Genomic DNA, 14,463 nt, shown 5'->3' with positions numbered 1-14,463 from the left:
ACTGACACTGCAATGCTAGTTCTTCAACTTTTTGTGTTGTTTTGCAGTGGCAGTTTTCTGGCAGCAACTCATTTCCTGTGAGCTACTGCTTAGAGAAAAGCAGTAAAGCAAAACAGCAATTTGGGCCACACGATGATTCATCCTGATCTCAAACCCCTTTTGCTTTCCTTTGGTCTGTGCTGACAGACTAAAATAACCAGGACAGGCAGAAGCAAGTCCAAAGAACTGAAAAAGTCCCAGACGCTTTAGGGGATGGAGGGCAGGCACCCACAATACACAGCTAACCCATCACACAGAGAAAGACACTTCCTTTAATGAAAATAGGAATACAGAGATCACTGAAGAAATTGGTTTTGGTCAAGGACAATAAATGTGTTTAAAGCATGATTACAAGAAAACAAAATGAAATTAAAGGCTTAACATTAGACTGTACAACACACACCTCTACAAAGACAGATCTTCCCTTTCTAAAATTAAGAAAATCATGGTCTGTGTCTCCAGTGGGGGAAAAGGCACCATGGCTGGGTCTCACTGGCAAAACAGAGTAGGGGAAAAAAAGCAAGCACGTGCTCTTTGCAACAAACGGCAATAGGAAAAATTGGATCTCTTTTAACAAAGCTACAAAGGCGATCTGGCAAATAACCCACACGTTACTCATGGACACACAAAGGTGTAGAAGAATTCAACAGCTCTGCTTCTCCAAACAAAGCAATTGCCTCCAAGTCTGTCCCATGGCCCCACTCTAAGAATTCCATATATCATTACCGCCTTCACTGATTAGTGAAGATCAGCTCTTCAGCCTGCAGACCTGGGGTCTTTCACAAGCTACCTCCTTCCTAGCATTTCAAGAACTGAGGACATCGGTGCCAGTTCCGCAGGCTAAACTCACCTGAACCACAAGCCTGGGGCAGGTGCTGCATGTGAAACAGAAAGTACTGTCACCACGCACCAGTGCTGATATTCCTGACGTCCAGGAAACAACAAAAATACAAAGCTCATCTCAGGCTTGCACTGCAAATGCAACCACTGTGGTTAGCAGAGATCACGGGGGAAAAGAAGAAAAGGGGACTTCTCTGGCTGAAAAATTCCATGTTTGGCAAAGCCTTCTATGAGTAGCCTACCCAGTGAAGTGCAGTAGTATTCTTTTTTGTAAGAAGTACCACTTCCAAGCTCTGCCTAGCTCTGTTTCTACCAGCCTCAGGGTGCTATTAGATGAACTGAGCATGGGGTGTTAGTTCCAAGAGCTGATGCTGGTATACTCGCAGAAGTGCAGTTTCACTAGGAGAGGCAGGGGCTGAGGCCACCCAGCAGGAGCTGTGTCTACCACAGAACACGCCACATGCTCTCTATGAATACCCTGAGGGGTATCAAGTCATCTCTGAGCAGATGGACATCCCAAGGACCACAGCTCAGCTGTGGAAACATGCAAGGAAGAAACAGAGCAGACATCATGATACTGGGTGGCAGGCATGTGGCACCCTGACCTTGCACATGCTGGTGACACAATTTTAGCAAAGATGCTTCTAAGGCTTCTGAAGTTCACATTATGAAGCTTGTTTCTAACTACAGTCCGTCCACACCATGGCTGGCATGGCCTTGAATTTATTGGAGTGCTACAGCTACCTGGTCAGTCTGTAACCTCACTGGCAGCTGTGGTCCCTAAACCCAGGGGTTTAGGTTAAACTCAGGCACTGATGATGACAACAGGGATGCAGGTGAGGGTGCATGCCTGTCTCACGCTTTCCCTGAGCAGAGGAATTGTATGACGAACATCTCAATGCACCAGAGCACATGGTTCCTCATATAGCTAGTCTTTGTGAGACAGTTCAGATGAATTAGATCATTGGTCTGTGACCACTGGGTCACACGCTAGCACGGAAATTTCACGTCAATAGGACAAGGAAATGCTATATCCACAGTATAGGAAATGCTTTCTTGGCTAAAAGGAAAGTGTGTAACCTTGTTCAAAACTTTTTTTTTTTTTTCTCCACAGTGTATTTCAGACTACATGGAGACAACTTGTTCAAACAAGGGAGTCTACTTTTTTTCTGTCAAAACCATTAACTCCTGGTGGCTTCCGACTTGAAAATCACTTAAGGAAGTTGGGGGTGGGCGGTTGGTTTTGTTTTTTCTGGAGGTTTGGGGTTTTTTTTGCAATGACAAGAGGATATATATAGTGGTTGTCTCCTAAAATATTAACATTTCATCAACTCCATGAAACCTTTGGATCTCTGACTTCCCACAAAGTCCACAGGGTGTCTACTCAACTCAAGCAAAAATGGATTGCAGTCAGAAGGATGGGAATTTTAACAAAGCATGGTATTCCCTACTGTATTACCCAGTCCCTAGAGAGATACAAAATAAAAAATAAATTTAAGAAAAAGCAAATGCAGCTAGTGTACTCAGAAGAACTCTGGGTTCTAAGACACAGGCCTGTCTTTAAGAACACATCGTACTGTGAGCAGCCTTCTTCCCCATTTGGTACCAGCATCTCTGCTGGCCAAAAAACTCACTATTCTCCCAGCCCTACAGGGCAGCCTAGCCATTTCCTTCCTGCCACCAGTTAGGTGCACAGGTTGTCTTTCCAATACATGGTCCCACTGGAAAAGGCAGTGCTGCTCCTGTTAAATTCAGCAATAACTCACCCCTGGAAAACTAGGGTAAAAATTGGCAATTCTGCCAATTACTCAGGGGTTTGGCATGCCAAAACCCAGAGTTCCATGAAAATAAGTAGATTGTCATCTGAGAAAGACAGAGGCAGGACTGCAAGATGTGATGGCGTGACCCCAGCCACAGCACTGGAACGGTGGCTAGCAGTCACTTGACTTTGGCAGGTTAAGATGGAGGAGCTCTGCCTGAGCCCTTGTGGCACACACTCCCAGGATCAGCACAGTGCACGCTACACTGGCACATACCTTGAGCTTCTGCACCCAGGGAGAGGGGAGGAGTCCCTCCACCATGCCTTCCTGGCATGCTCGTTGGCCCCTCCAACCACTCTGAACCCCTCAGCCAGCTTAAACCAAATTTTGCAGTGGCAGAAGGCTCAAAGGCATTCGGCACCTACAGGCTTTTTCATGACCTTCAGTGGTATAGTGGAGGACAGGAGACCTACCAGCAAGTTCTTCCTAACAGCCCAAATATAAGGAGTGCTTCAGTCAAAACGTATTCGTGATGAGTCCAGAGATAAAATACTGAATATATTAGTTGCAGTTTTGAAAGCATATGAAAGACAAAGGCTATTGTTCCCTGCTATTCTGAGGCTGCTGGTCTGGAATGCTGCTATCACTTTCCAGACAGCATCCAAAAGGTACTTCCTTCTTCTTGGTGAATTTACACAATTTTCGGGTACCCACCTGGCACTTAATTCTTTGGAAGATCAGCACAGCAGCGTGTGGAGGGGGCAGATGTGGGAGGGCCCCACTTGAAATGACAAACATTAAGTCATAACTTCTGACACAAGAACCAACCTACCTCCAAACTGGGTGCCTGTCTTTGCTGAAGCAAACAAGATTACAGGTCATTTGGGAGTGGGCTAAACCAACCATTCCTTGGTCAGAAATCACACAGCCCGGGAAGTCACAGTGAGTCCTCCAGCATGTGTCTCAGCTTCAAACCTCTGCTGAGCACTTCAGGATTTTGTTTCCCAACGCTTCTCTGACAGACAGCAAGCAAACATCATCCTTTTTCACAGAGACTTCAAGAACAAAGGCACCTACACAAATCGCCAACTGGCAGCAGAGATCTACCAGCTGCAGACCCCCACTCCTGACAGGCAGAAGTGAACCACAATGGACAACACTGATTCAGTTGTCATCACCCATGAGGAAGAGGACAGCTACTTTAAAAGCCCAGTTAGTCATCTCAGTTTCTGAAGGCACAATAAAAACATATGGGACCAGACTCCTCCTACGCAACCAGCAATGCACTGAGGACACGTAGGAGGTCCAGCAGTAGGCTCTGTGGCTCAGTTTTGCAGCTGGAAGTGCTAGTGCTGGGTTGCCTAGGTGGGACATGAAGGGACACAGGCTTATCATCTCTGCCAAGTCCCAGGAGTTATAGGGGTAGGAACAAATCTTTATGAGGAAAGCTGAAGGAGGTATTAGAACAACGCAAGAATTATCAGACTAGGCATGTCCTTCTCATTTCCCTAATAACACAGGTGGAACATCTAATAGAATACCCAGTATTGCTGAGAAGGCACCACAGCTGCCGTGAAATACAGCTACTTGAACTCAGATATCCAAGCTAAAGGCAAAACTGAAGAAGTGTATTCCAGGGCTTCTTTTAAAACAGCAAAAGTGTTGTATAAAAACATTTCCCCGTACAATAACAATAAAATCAGAAACATTAACATCCGCATCTTGCTTCAGCTAGTATTAAATGTCATCATAGCTAACATAAACCACCAACAGCTGCTCTACAACAGCCCTAAAAGCAATGAAAGGGAGCCCACTGACTGTGCCAAACTGCAGATTGCTCCTAGCTCTATGCATCTCAAAATATGTTGCGGAGTGTAAAATCTTGTTCCCCTAGAAGGGAACCAAGTTTTTAAAAAAACACCAAGAGAACTATGTCATTTGCCTGGTTATTTGAGACCTTCCATGTTACCAGAGGACAGAGATTCCAGAGCAGCTGGTTATGAGGAACTCTTCTCCTTGTATTTCTGGTAAGCATCCAATATCTCTTTGACAACACTTGGATCATCAAGTGTGGTAACATCTCCCATGTTGCTTGATTGTTCAGTGACTACTTTCCTCAGCAGCCTTCTCATGATCTTCCCTGATCGGGTTTTAGGAAGACGTTTCACCACCTGCAGAGAAGGGAAAAACACACCTGTATTAGAACCTGGGTCCTGCTGGGAACTACAAGGACACTTGGCTGAACTGCCCTAAGCCTGGCACACTAGCTCAGGGCCACAGCTCACTTCAGGCTCCTGGAAAATACTAGGCCGTTCAGCACACTAGTTTATGTTCAAGAAAATTAGTGTCACTAGCATCGATCCCTTGCGCTATAGATTTTATTCTTCCTTAAGTGGACTCTGTTCCCCATTTACTCATTGCTGTGTATCCCCAGGCTGGGTGCTGCAGGACATACAGCTCTTTGGCACATCAGGTCCTGAATAAGCTGTTAACTATTGAACTAGAAAGCTAGTTACACTTGACAACTCAGGCACTGATGATGACACTGATCTCAACACATTACCAGAACAGACAGACATATTCCCCTTTACAGGGCAGGAATATCAAGCACACAGTACTGCACGCCAGCTACAGGGTCTCCTGCTCAAGGAGTAACTCCTGTCTCCTGATGTTTCTCTCTGCCCAATTATATCTGTCAGCCTAAATGCCTGCCTTCATAACCAGAAGCATGTTAAATGCCTTGGCTACACTTCTTGCAAAGGACTTAGCAGCAGATTCAAAGGCTTTAGTATAAACTTCAGCCTGGGGTTTCTAAAGTTCTCAGGCACCAGAGATGCTAGCAGGTCTCACATTTTGCTACATGATCAGGCCAGTAGACTACAAAACTCCAAAGCATTAACTAACATGCAAGGAAAGAGTTGTAGGGCTTCTCTCAGGACTACCCCCAAACACAGGGAAACAGGTGTTTCCTTGCAAACCTGAAAGTCCAATCCACTGAGGATGTGCTGGGCCGTTCCAAGTTGACCAAGCCACCCTTGCCTACTCTTGTTGCATTCTCTAACTTGTGGCTTGGTGTCCACCTTCCAAGCATGTGGCTAAAGCAGAGCCACTCAAAGAAGTGGTGTGGTCACTGCCTCCAAGCAGAGCATGGAAGGGATGGAGGCAGGCCTTGGGGAGCAGCTAATGGGCAGCTTTGTGCATTCTCCCCAGGCACACAAAGGCAACTAGCTGTTGGAAGGTGAGGCTTGAAACAGAGCCTGGAGTTCATCAGTGCTTCCAGGGTTAGGCTGGACAGCTGCCAGTTGCACAACAGATGCAGCCAGTGCTTTGAGATCCAGGGTAGATGCTAATTATCAACACAAAGTAGTTGGGCAATGGAAAGTATAATTCTGCCTCTCAGCGACACTGCAGGTCGTGACGTTTCTCTACAGTTTGGTGGGGTTTTATCCAATCCACTGCACAGCGCTGCATGGCTTCAGCAAGGGGTTAGCTGAGGGCAAGAGCCATACAGAGCAGTAATGCTGCTGCACAGTAAACAGGGACATCAAGCGCATCTTGAGGCACAGGGTGGGCCTGGGGTTCCCCTCCTTACCAAGCTCTTACCAAGCACGGTGCTCTCAACACTTTCTGTGCATCCCATTTAAAGGGTTGCTCAGCGCTTGGCCCAAATGGAGCAGCCTTGGGGTAACATTAAAACACACCAAGAGCCCCACCGAGAAGGCTGCTCTGCAGGCTGGAGCAGCTGTAATACCCCAGCTGCCCCCTGGGTCACTGCTGATGCTCAAGCATGGAGAAGGAGCACACACAGACCACAGCACCTGCCCTCCCCTACCTAGGGATTCCTCCAGCTGGTTCTGTTTTCCTGCCAGACAGGGACAACAGCAGCGCTGTGGGCACGAAGGTGAGGCTTGCTTGTGTGACCATTCCTGCTCCTGGTACCAGTTACAGTCTCCCACTTACCAGAATGTGGTCAGGCACAGCATATTTTGCTATCTTGGAAGCCACTATGGTTTTGAGCTCTTCTTTGACACGTTCTATATGAGCTGTCTGCTCCTTCAGCACTATGAAAGCAAAGGCACCTGGAAGACAAAGGAGCAGAAGCCACACACCTCATATTAGATCCTGGTTGGCAAGACCAGGGATGCTCATTCAACTGCCAAGGCAGGTTTCAAATCATTCCTGTGTGCAACCTAGTGACTGCCAAGAAAACCAGACTGCCAAGAAACTCCCAAAAGGGAATCAGACTCCAGCCCTCAAATGATGGCCCAGCCTTGTCTTGGCATCTATGGACCAGGCTGATCTCAGTAACAATGGCAACTCAACATAAATCACCAGTGCCACTGGGATGAAAACCTGGCCAGCACAACTCAGCTATTCCCATTCTGGTCAAAGGACATATCCGAGCATGATCCTTTTTAAGGAAGCTCTACTACACATACAAACATTATGTATGAAAATAGTTTAGGGAATAAAACCTGCACCCAGCTTCGGAACGTGCAGTTATTTCCACGGCTGTCTTTGCCTCTTGGGGCTGCAACACCAGCCAGCCTAAGGATAACTGCCCTCCTATGGCCCTAGGCACCTCCTAACACGCAGTCCAGGCTAGAAACGAAGGAAAGTACCTAGGTGTCACCTGAGGGCATCGATTTTCACATACCTTCTCCTTTGATCTTGTGTGGATACCCAATCACAGCTGTCTCGGGGACCTCAGGGTGATCAGCCTTCACAAAAAGTGAAAGAAAAACATGAAGAGCGTAACAATTGCTTCAAGCCCTACAGAGTTTGCACCAGTTGCTCTAGGAAAAAACCACTTTGCCATTATCTCAGGCTCCCCTTGGCAGATCCTGCTGAAAGCGCAATGGGAAAGGTGCGTGCTGCCTTCCTGCTGCATGGTCAGCTGGTGGCCACAGCCACACCTCTGGGAGTAGCATTTATGGGCTGGACCGCCCCTGCTTTAAACACACAAAGTAGTATTCTCACGTTCCCCGCTAATCCCACTGCACACCGAGCTGAATTTGTCCCAGCTGGAAACCTGCTTCCTCTTTATTTGTCTGTGCTCTGTGTGTGCATGACCACTGTCCCAGGTGGTGACGGTCCGTGGCCAAATCACAAGCAAAAATCAGGCTTCTTCATCTTCCCAGAAGGGGGGAAGGGTTGTTTTGCCAAATGCGTATTTTTATTATTATGTTACACAACAGTGATTTATTCTGTCACACTTCAGAGTTTAATTTAACATCCTTCTGCAGTAAGACAACAATTTGGCCATGCACACCGGAAGAAATCGCATATCTGAATCCCACAACAAAGACTGGATTATGCTATCTTAAATTATATTAAAATATGAAAGAAAACGTCACAGAGCAATTAAAGCAGATAAATATATGCATATACATATACACGAGTGGGAGAGGAACCAGATCCTGTGCCTATGATCAGAAACCCACCCAAACAAAAAAATTACAGAGGAGAAAGTAGGATCCTGTGTGCAATGTGAACACAGCTCAGGTTTATCAAGTATTATATTTAAGTGCCATTTGCAGGCAAGGCACATAATATAGAAATAAATATTCATGTCAAGCTTTGAAAATAAATGCCCTGAGGACTTTTTGTTTTCAATTCCCTGAGCTATAATATTATTTTCTCTCAAAATGACAGGCTAGCTTTGCAGCTGAGATGAATCAAGGTTGCTTCACATTCACCGCTACCAAATTCTCAGGCATACTCAGCTAGTTCAGATGAGCAAGTAGCACAGATTTGCGAAGGAGAGGTTAGGTGTTAGCAGAGGGGAAGGAACAAACAGGAGAAAGAATCCCTTATGGAGATTCCATAGCATCCTCCACCAGCACAGCACTAGAACTCCACTAGCATCCAAAATGCCAACTGCAACGGTACAACATCACTGAAACAGCTCTGACAGCTCAACTGCAGAGAGTGCCCACGCTGTGACTCCTCTCTCACTTGCCTCCTTTTCTCCTTAATAGGGGAGCTGTTTCCTTTTGCACTTTTGCTATTCATTATGCATCAAGCCATGTGTATGCAGGGGCAGGGGCTTGCAGGCAAGAGACTCCCTGCTTGTTTAAATTTATAAAGCTTCTTTGAAAGGGCCACCCTGCCCCACAGATATGCCCTGTCCAGGTTCCTCTACCTGCTTGGAACTTACCATTGCATCTTCTATCTCTGCTGTCCCAAGCCTGTGTCCACTGATGTTGATGACATCATCCATGCGCCCCGTTATCTGGTAATAGCCTTTCTTGGTCCTGTAAGCACCATCCCCTGTGAAGTAGTAACCTGCACCAAAGACACGTGGGTGGTCAGTAGCGGGAAGTGCGCCAGCCTGTTGCTTTGGGCTGCGATGCAGAACAGGCGATGCTCTAGAATGGCGAGTAGGGCAGGGTGGATCAGGCAGCTTGCAGGGCCTCCTAAGCCTGCAGCTGCATGACCTGCCAACCACCATGTCTCACTCCCCTCTGCCACCCCAGCCTTCCTCTGCTCTGCCTGGGCTGTGCCGGCTCCCAGTAAGCACCAGAGCTGCATCAAGACAGCGCAGCCCACAGCTCTGCCAAGAAAGGCAAAACCACTGCAGGCCACTAGCAGCAGCCAGTGGCTGATGCCCCTGTAGTGAAACCAAGTCCAGCAACACGACACAGCGATGCTTTGTTGGATTCACAAAACCAAGGGGAGCCCTCCGACCCCCTTAGGCTTTGCACACCCCCAGCTGCACAGCAGCGGTGCATACAGCACCGAGATAAAACCCCTTCAAATGCCTTTTGGCATCGTGCCATAGGCTACTTGGTCAGACTCAGGTCTGCTGCTAGCTGCACCTCAGCACTCGTAGAAAACACGCTGTTCAGCTGAAAGGCAGCAGCTCCATTACATTCTGTGCATGGGAACACTGCCAATTTTTTTTAATCACTTACACTGGGACAGATGAAAAGCCATCTTCCCTCCTGGCTAACGAAGATTCAGATCCCAGACAAAAGTTCCCCTCCAGCATACGAGCATGGTAGGCATGCTGCCATCAGATTAGCTGAATGCCCCCCCACCCCTGATAAGCTCAGTGTTTGGAGGGTCTAAAACATTTGATAGAAACTGAAGACAACCCAGTGGTTCCAGGAAACTCCAGTGTCACTCAGCACATCTGGTGACAGAGATTGTGTTGGCTTTTCATCAAAGCTATGTCCACATCTGAATTGTTCCTGTGGTGGTTCTGAGCAGCGCCAGACAGCTAGTGCTGTGAAATCTGAAGGTGGTTCTTGCCAGAACTTTCAGTCATGGCTCCTGCCTTTCCAAATCAACCAAACAACTATCAACTAAATATCAACAAGATTTCAGATGTGAACATGTAGTCAGTAACAAGGGACCATGTGATCATTCAGTTTCTTCTACCACTTTCCCATTCTTGCTTTCCAACACATTTTGTACAATTTGCAGGACTGTGTCTCTAATTATTGTCTACCTTGTAGCTTTCAAATCCTTTTCAGTTGCTCCTGAGTGAAGACATTGGTCTTGTCCAATCTCCTACAAAAAAAATAATGTTTCCCTGCCACTTCTAATTACTTGCCAGATACAGCTTGACCACGTTATACAAAGGAAGGATGTAACACAGCCTGTGAACCATCAGCGATGCGGACAGTACTTTCATCGAATCACAGAATCATTTAGGTTGGAAAAGACCTTTAACATCATCAAGTCCCACTGTTAATCCGGGACTGCCAAGTCCACCACTAAACCACGCCTCTCCATACCACATCTACACTTTGTTTTGAACTCTTCCAGGGATGGTGATCCACCACCTCCCTCTGGCCGTGAGGGGCCCAAAGCTGAACCCAGGATCCGAGGTGCAGCCTCACCGGTGCCCAGCACAGGGGGACGGTCACTGCCCCGGTCCTGCTGGCCACACTGTTTCTGATAGCAGGCCTTTTCAGCCACTCGGCCACGCTGCTGGCTTATGTTCAGCCAGCTGAACATGACGTGTTCCCATCCAGTATACCTGTTTCCAAGTGAGACATAAACGGCACCAAAGAAAAGGTAGTTGGACCTTTAAAATTTGGGCATTACGATTTTTTAAAAAATACATCCCCTTTTGCCAGCTAGAAAGCGCAACACTATCTCAGACCATTAGTGCATGCTTGTGACACGCGTGACACACAACCCCAAGCAACCAGGGTCTGGCTGGTACAGAAATATCACAAAGTGCTGCTGCTGAAAATATTCAGTGTGCTTATACTGCAGTGCAAACTGCCTTCCCTTGGCACTTTCCTTACCTGGGTAGGCTTTGAAATAGGCATCAACAAATCGCTGGTGATCTCCATAGATTGTTCTTGCCATGCCTGGCCATGGCTGGGCAATGCAGAGTGCACCGGACACATCATTGCCCTCTATAACCTTTCCCTGCAGGTTCAAGCACAGGAAGGAGGTTCAGGTGAACAAAAAAGGAATAGTAGTGGCTTTTCTGTCACTGATGTGGCCAGAGTCACCTTGTTGCCTACTGCAGACCGTCAGTGGAGGACCACAGGCACAGAAGACAAATCCACTGTGGAGCTGCTATGTACTGTTTCATGCCTTCCTCGCCTCTTGAGGCCAGCAGCACAGCAGATAAAAGAAAAGTGAGTCCTGTGATCCTCTGGAGGGTGATACCAGCAAAGGTGTGAACAGCCAAAGGATGCCTGGGATGACGCTAGCAGGGACCCCTGCCTTCCACTTTCACTTTTGTTAACTGCCACATTCCTTTACCAAACCGTATATGGAGGCGATTACATGCTTTGCTGTTTAACAGAGCACTGTAGCACAGATGGGGACCGCTCCGCAGAGCTTCACAGACCAGCACCAGTTTCTCGCAGACATGCCTTGCACTTCTCTTGGAAAACCCCACCAGTCCCATTGGCTGCTCCAGTCTGGCCATGTCACTGGATGCTGTGTGCACTGCTCCAACGGTTCAGCTCCCTGGTTCCCAGGAGCTGTGACTTCTGACTTCTCTCACAAATAGAGGTGGCAGCTCTTAAGCAGAAGCAGTAAGACCATAAAAGCAGTGCTGAAAACGCAAGCACTCTGCTAGAGATTTGCAGCCAGCTTGCAATGCCCAGCTGGCAACCTGTATGGACATTTGAGATACGCTCAATATATAAATTGCTCATCTATTCTACCATTTTAATGGAGGAACAAACATCCTTTCAAATCCTGTTCCTCTGCCATCAGAAAGATAATAAGGCAGAAACACACACTGGCTTCCCTTTTGGGCACCCAGCACAGCCTCAACTCACATTCGCGTCCATCAGCACGGGCACAATCCCAAAGAAAGGTCTCATAGCCATGGCGGGAACGATCTCAGCTTTCTCCTCTGAAGGCCGTGGGGCAATGCAGATGCCACCAGTTTCTGGAAGAATAATGAAAAACAAATATGTGGGGGCCATCCGATGCTGGATGAAAGCAAATGCCAGCTCATTTAGAGAATAGAATATTGAAGCCACGTTGCAAGAAAAAGCCACTGGGAAGGAATGATGCCACACCAGTAGCACAGCCAGCTGAAAGCAGCACAAACCTGATAAACCAAGAGCTCTTTGTGAATACAAGAAAGGCTTAAACACAGAAAAACATCTGGCAAGCCAGGATGACACCACCAAGGCCTGTTCTGTCTACAGAGGACATTGCAGCAGGTAGAGAGCAGAGAGCTGCAGGCAGGTCCCCCCTTGGTGAGCTTGGATCAAGAGCTACTCCTACTCCCTGTTTGCACGATGCTGCATTCAGTGCTGGCTGCAAAAATCACTGCCCCCTGTGTACAGCAGTGACAGACCAGAGTGTGGTCAGCAGCTGCCTCAGGGGAAAAGCAGCTCACCGCACCCCAGAGCATCAGGGTCGCTGACGTCCAACTTAGCCCTCCAAAGGCTCAGAGGAGAGCAGTACAGGGCTCTACAGCCACTGGCTTTGCAGCACGTGGTCCACGGACCCTGCAGCAGCAGCCACAACACGTGCAGTCGACAGCCTTCCCACTCCTGTCTGTGACAAATCCATCCGGCACAAGGAAGACCCACGGATTCAGCCCCATACTCTGCTCCCTACACCAAGTCAGCTCACAGACAAACCCATTTCTCCAGCCACTCACCAGCAACGAACACGGGCACCTCAGCGCGTGCCTGCGCCCTTACAGGTGCTGCCCCCCGCAACAGGGCTACCTGCTGGCGGGCGGCACTCACTAGCCCCATTCCTACCCCAGAAGTGATTTTATAGGGAGAGTATAAGCACGTCAGGGGATTTATCTCCCGGTGCTGTTCTCACAGCTGTCTAAGGGTAGCATGAAAAGCAGTTCAGGAGTCTGAATTACTATTATTACAGAGTATGAGATTAATGCAACCCTTACAGGTAGGTTGAGCTTATTTTCTATTCAAAAGTGAACCCTTTAATCATCGTTTATCATTCCTGCTGGGATGAACACTAAATCAGATTCCAACTGTAATCAGATCTTTTCTATTCTAAAACTAATTCAGAAACACAAGAGAGAAACAAAACCAAAGGAGCATTAGGCTTTAAAAATACAGCTCCATAAATAAAGGTATGTTCTGCCACTTGGAGAGTGCATTCCTCTACTAGCTTTGCTGAGGTTGTGAAAACTGAAACCAGTGGTTGAAATTGCTGAATTTGACCCTGAATTTGCATCCAGCTGCCCTGACATAGCGATGAGGAAGGCTCTGCTTGAGGAAGCCTAAGCTTCAGACCTGCAGAAAATAATTTCACATGTGGCTTACACATAAAATTATTTCACATTTCATTGATAGGCATGCACCCACTTCACATGGTTCTGTTCATTTTGAAAGGATCACCTTGAATTTTTCAGAAAAAGAAAAAAGCACCCCAAACACCTGCTGTTCTGTTTGCACAGACAGAATCTGCATCAGAGCAGGGAACCTGATCAAACTGAGGGTTGCTCTTCCTCAGCCAGTACTCATTCCAAATACAGCGCTGCAAGCCATGTTTCAGCATGGGTTCTGCCACATGCTACACATCCTGCAGCCAGCTGCACATCAGGCTGTAAAGTCACAATGCAAAGGGACCTGCATGGTGGCAAGCATGCTTTAACAATTATTTGTATGGTAAAGACCTATTTTAAACTGGTTTAAAAGTACCAATTTTAGCCACTGACAGATGACAGCTAGGAAGGCTTCTAGGCTCTACCCTGCCCTGGTGAAGTCTGTCTCTTTGGAGGCAGAGCTGGCAGAAGAAAAGCTGTGCTTCCACATTGCCTGTGCCCGTGCTGTCAGCACAGTGCAAATCCATGCAATCCTTCAGCAAGGACAGCAGAGTCTGAGCAGGGGGGGTGATGCATCAGAACAGGCTAACTTCTGCCCTGGGTAAGTCACCCCTGGCAGCAGCATCGAGTGTGTGCTCTGCCACCATTATCCTCACCGCCACAGACAGACTGGACCAACTGTTTTGGGGGGATCCACCTCAGGAGCACCAGCCCAGTCTAAATTGCTGTAAGATGATGCCAACAACAAAAGCTTCCAGGGCCTGTTCAGGGATGTCTTTCAAAACCACACTTTTGTTCACAGCTGTACCTTTTTTACAAAACCAATGACAGAAGTAAAAATACCTAGTGTCTCTTCTGCACTGTGAAGGGCTACACCTGAAACTCCAACACAGCTTTGTTTCTATTACTGTCGATCACAGCACAGCACTACCTAATATTTTAACAGTAAGAGCCACAGGAATTTTCACCACCCTCATCTGCACGTACCACACTACTTAAATTGCTTCTCATAATTGCTATCTCACTCATCTGCCCATCCAATGACTTTCAAGTGGATTCTTAAATCACCATTTGCTGATCTTT

At 47.4% G+C, this 14,463-nt stretch overlaps 1 protein-coding gene across 2 annotated transcripts in view; it reads right to left on the bottom strand.

Moving 5' to 3' along the window:
- Positions 1–293: 293 nt before the first annotated feature.
- The window catches only part of ACSS1 (acyl-CoA synthetase short chain family member 1), a 38,640-nt gene continuing 24,470 nt past the window's right edge, over positions 294–14,463 (bottom strand). The window contains exons 9-14 of one of the 2 annotated variants that reach the window (XM_056357093.1): positions 11,900–12,012; positions 10,904–11,030; positions 8,800–8,927; positions 7,297–7,360; positions 6,600–6,718; positions 294–4,810 (exon numbers count right to left, since the gene is read on the bottom strand). In XM_056357093.1, the coding sequence (XP_056213068.1) occupies positions 4,637–4,810; positions 6,600–6,718; positions 7,297–7,360; positions 8,800–8,927; positions 10,904–11,030; positions 11,900–12,012 (725 nt within the window). In that variant the 3' untranslated portion in view covers positions 294–4,636. The remainder of the gene's footprint in view (positions 4,811–6,599; positions 6,719–7,296; positions 7,361–8,799; positions 8,928–10,903; positions 11,031–11,899; positions 12,013–14,463) is intronic. The other variant, XM_056357094.1, reaches the window with a different exon arrangement.

This window comes from Falco biarmicus, chromosome 12, assembly GCF_023638135.1.
Source record: "Falco biarmicus isolate bFalBia1 chromosome 12, bFalBia1.pri, whole genome shotgun sequence".
NCBI classification, from domain to species: Eukaryota; Metazoa; Chordata; class Aves; order Falconiformes; family Falconidae; genus Falco; species Falco biarmicus.
The sequence above is the reverse complement of the archived record's forward strand: the minus strand, read 5'-3'. Positions and strand labels throughout refer to the sequence as shown.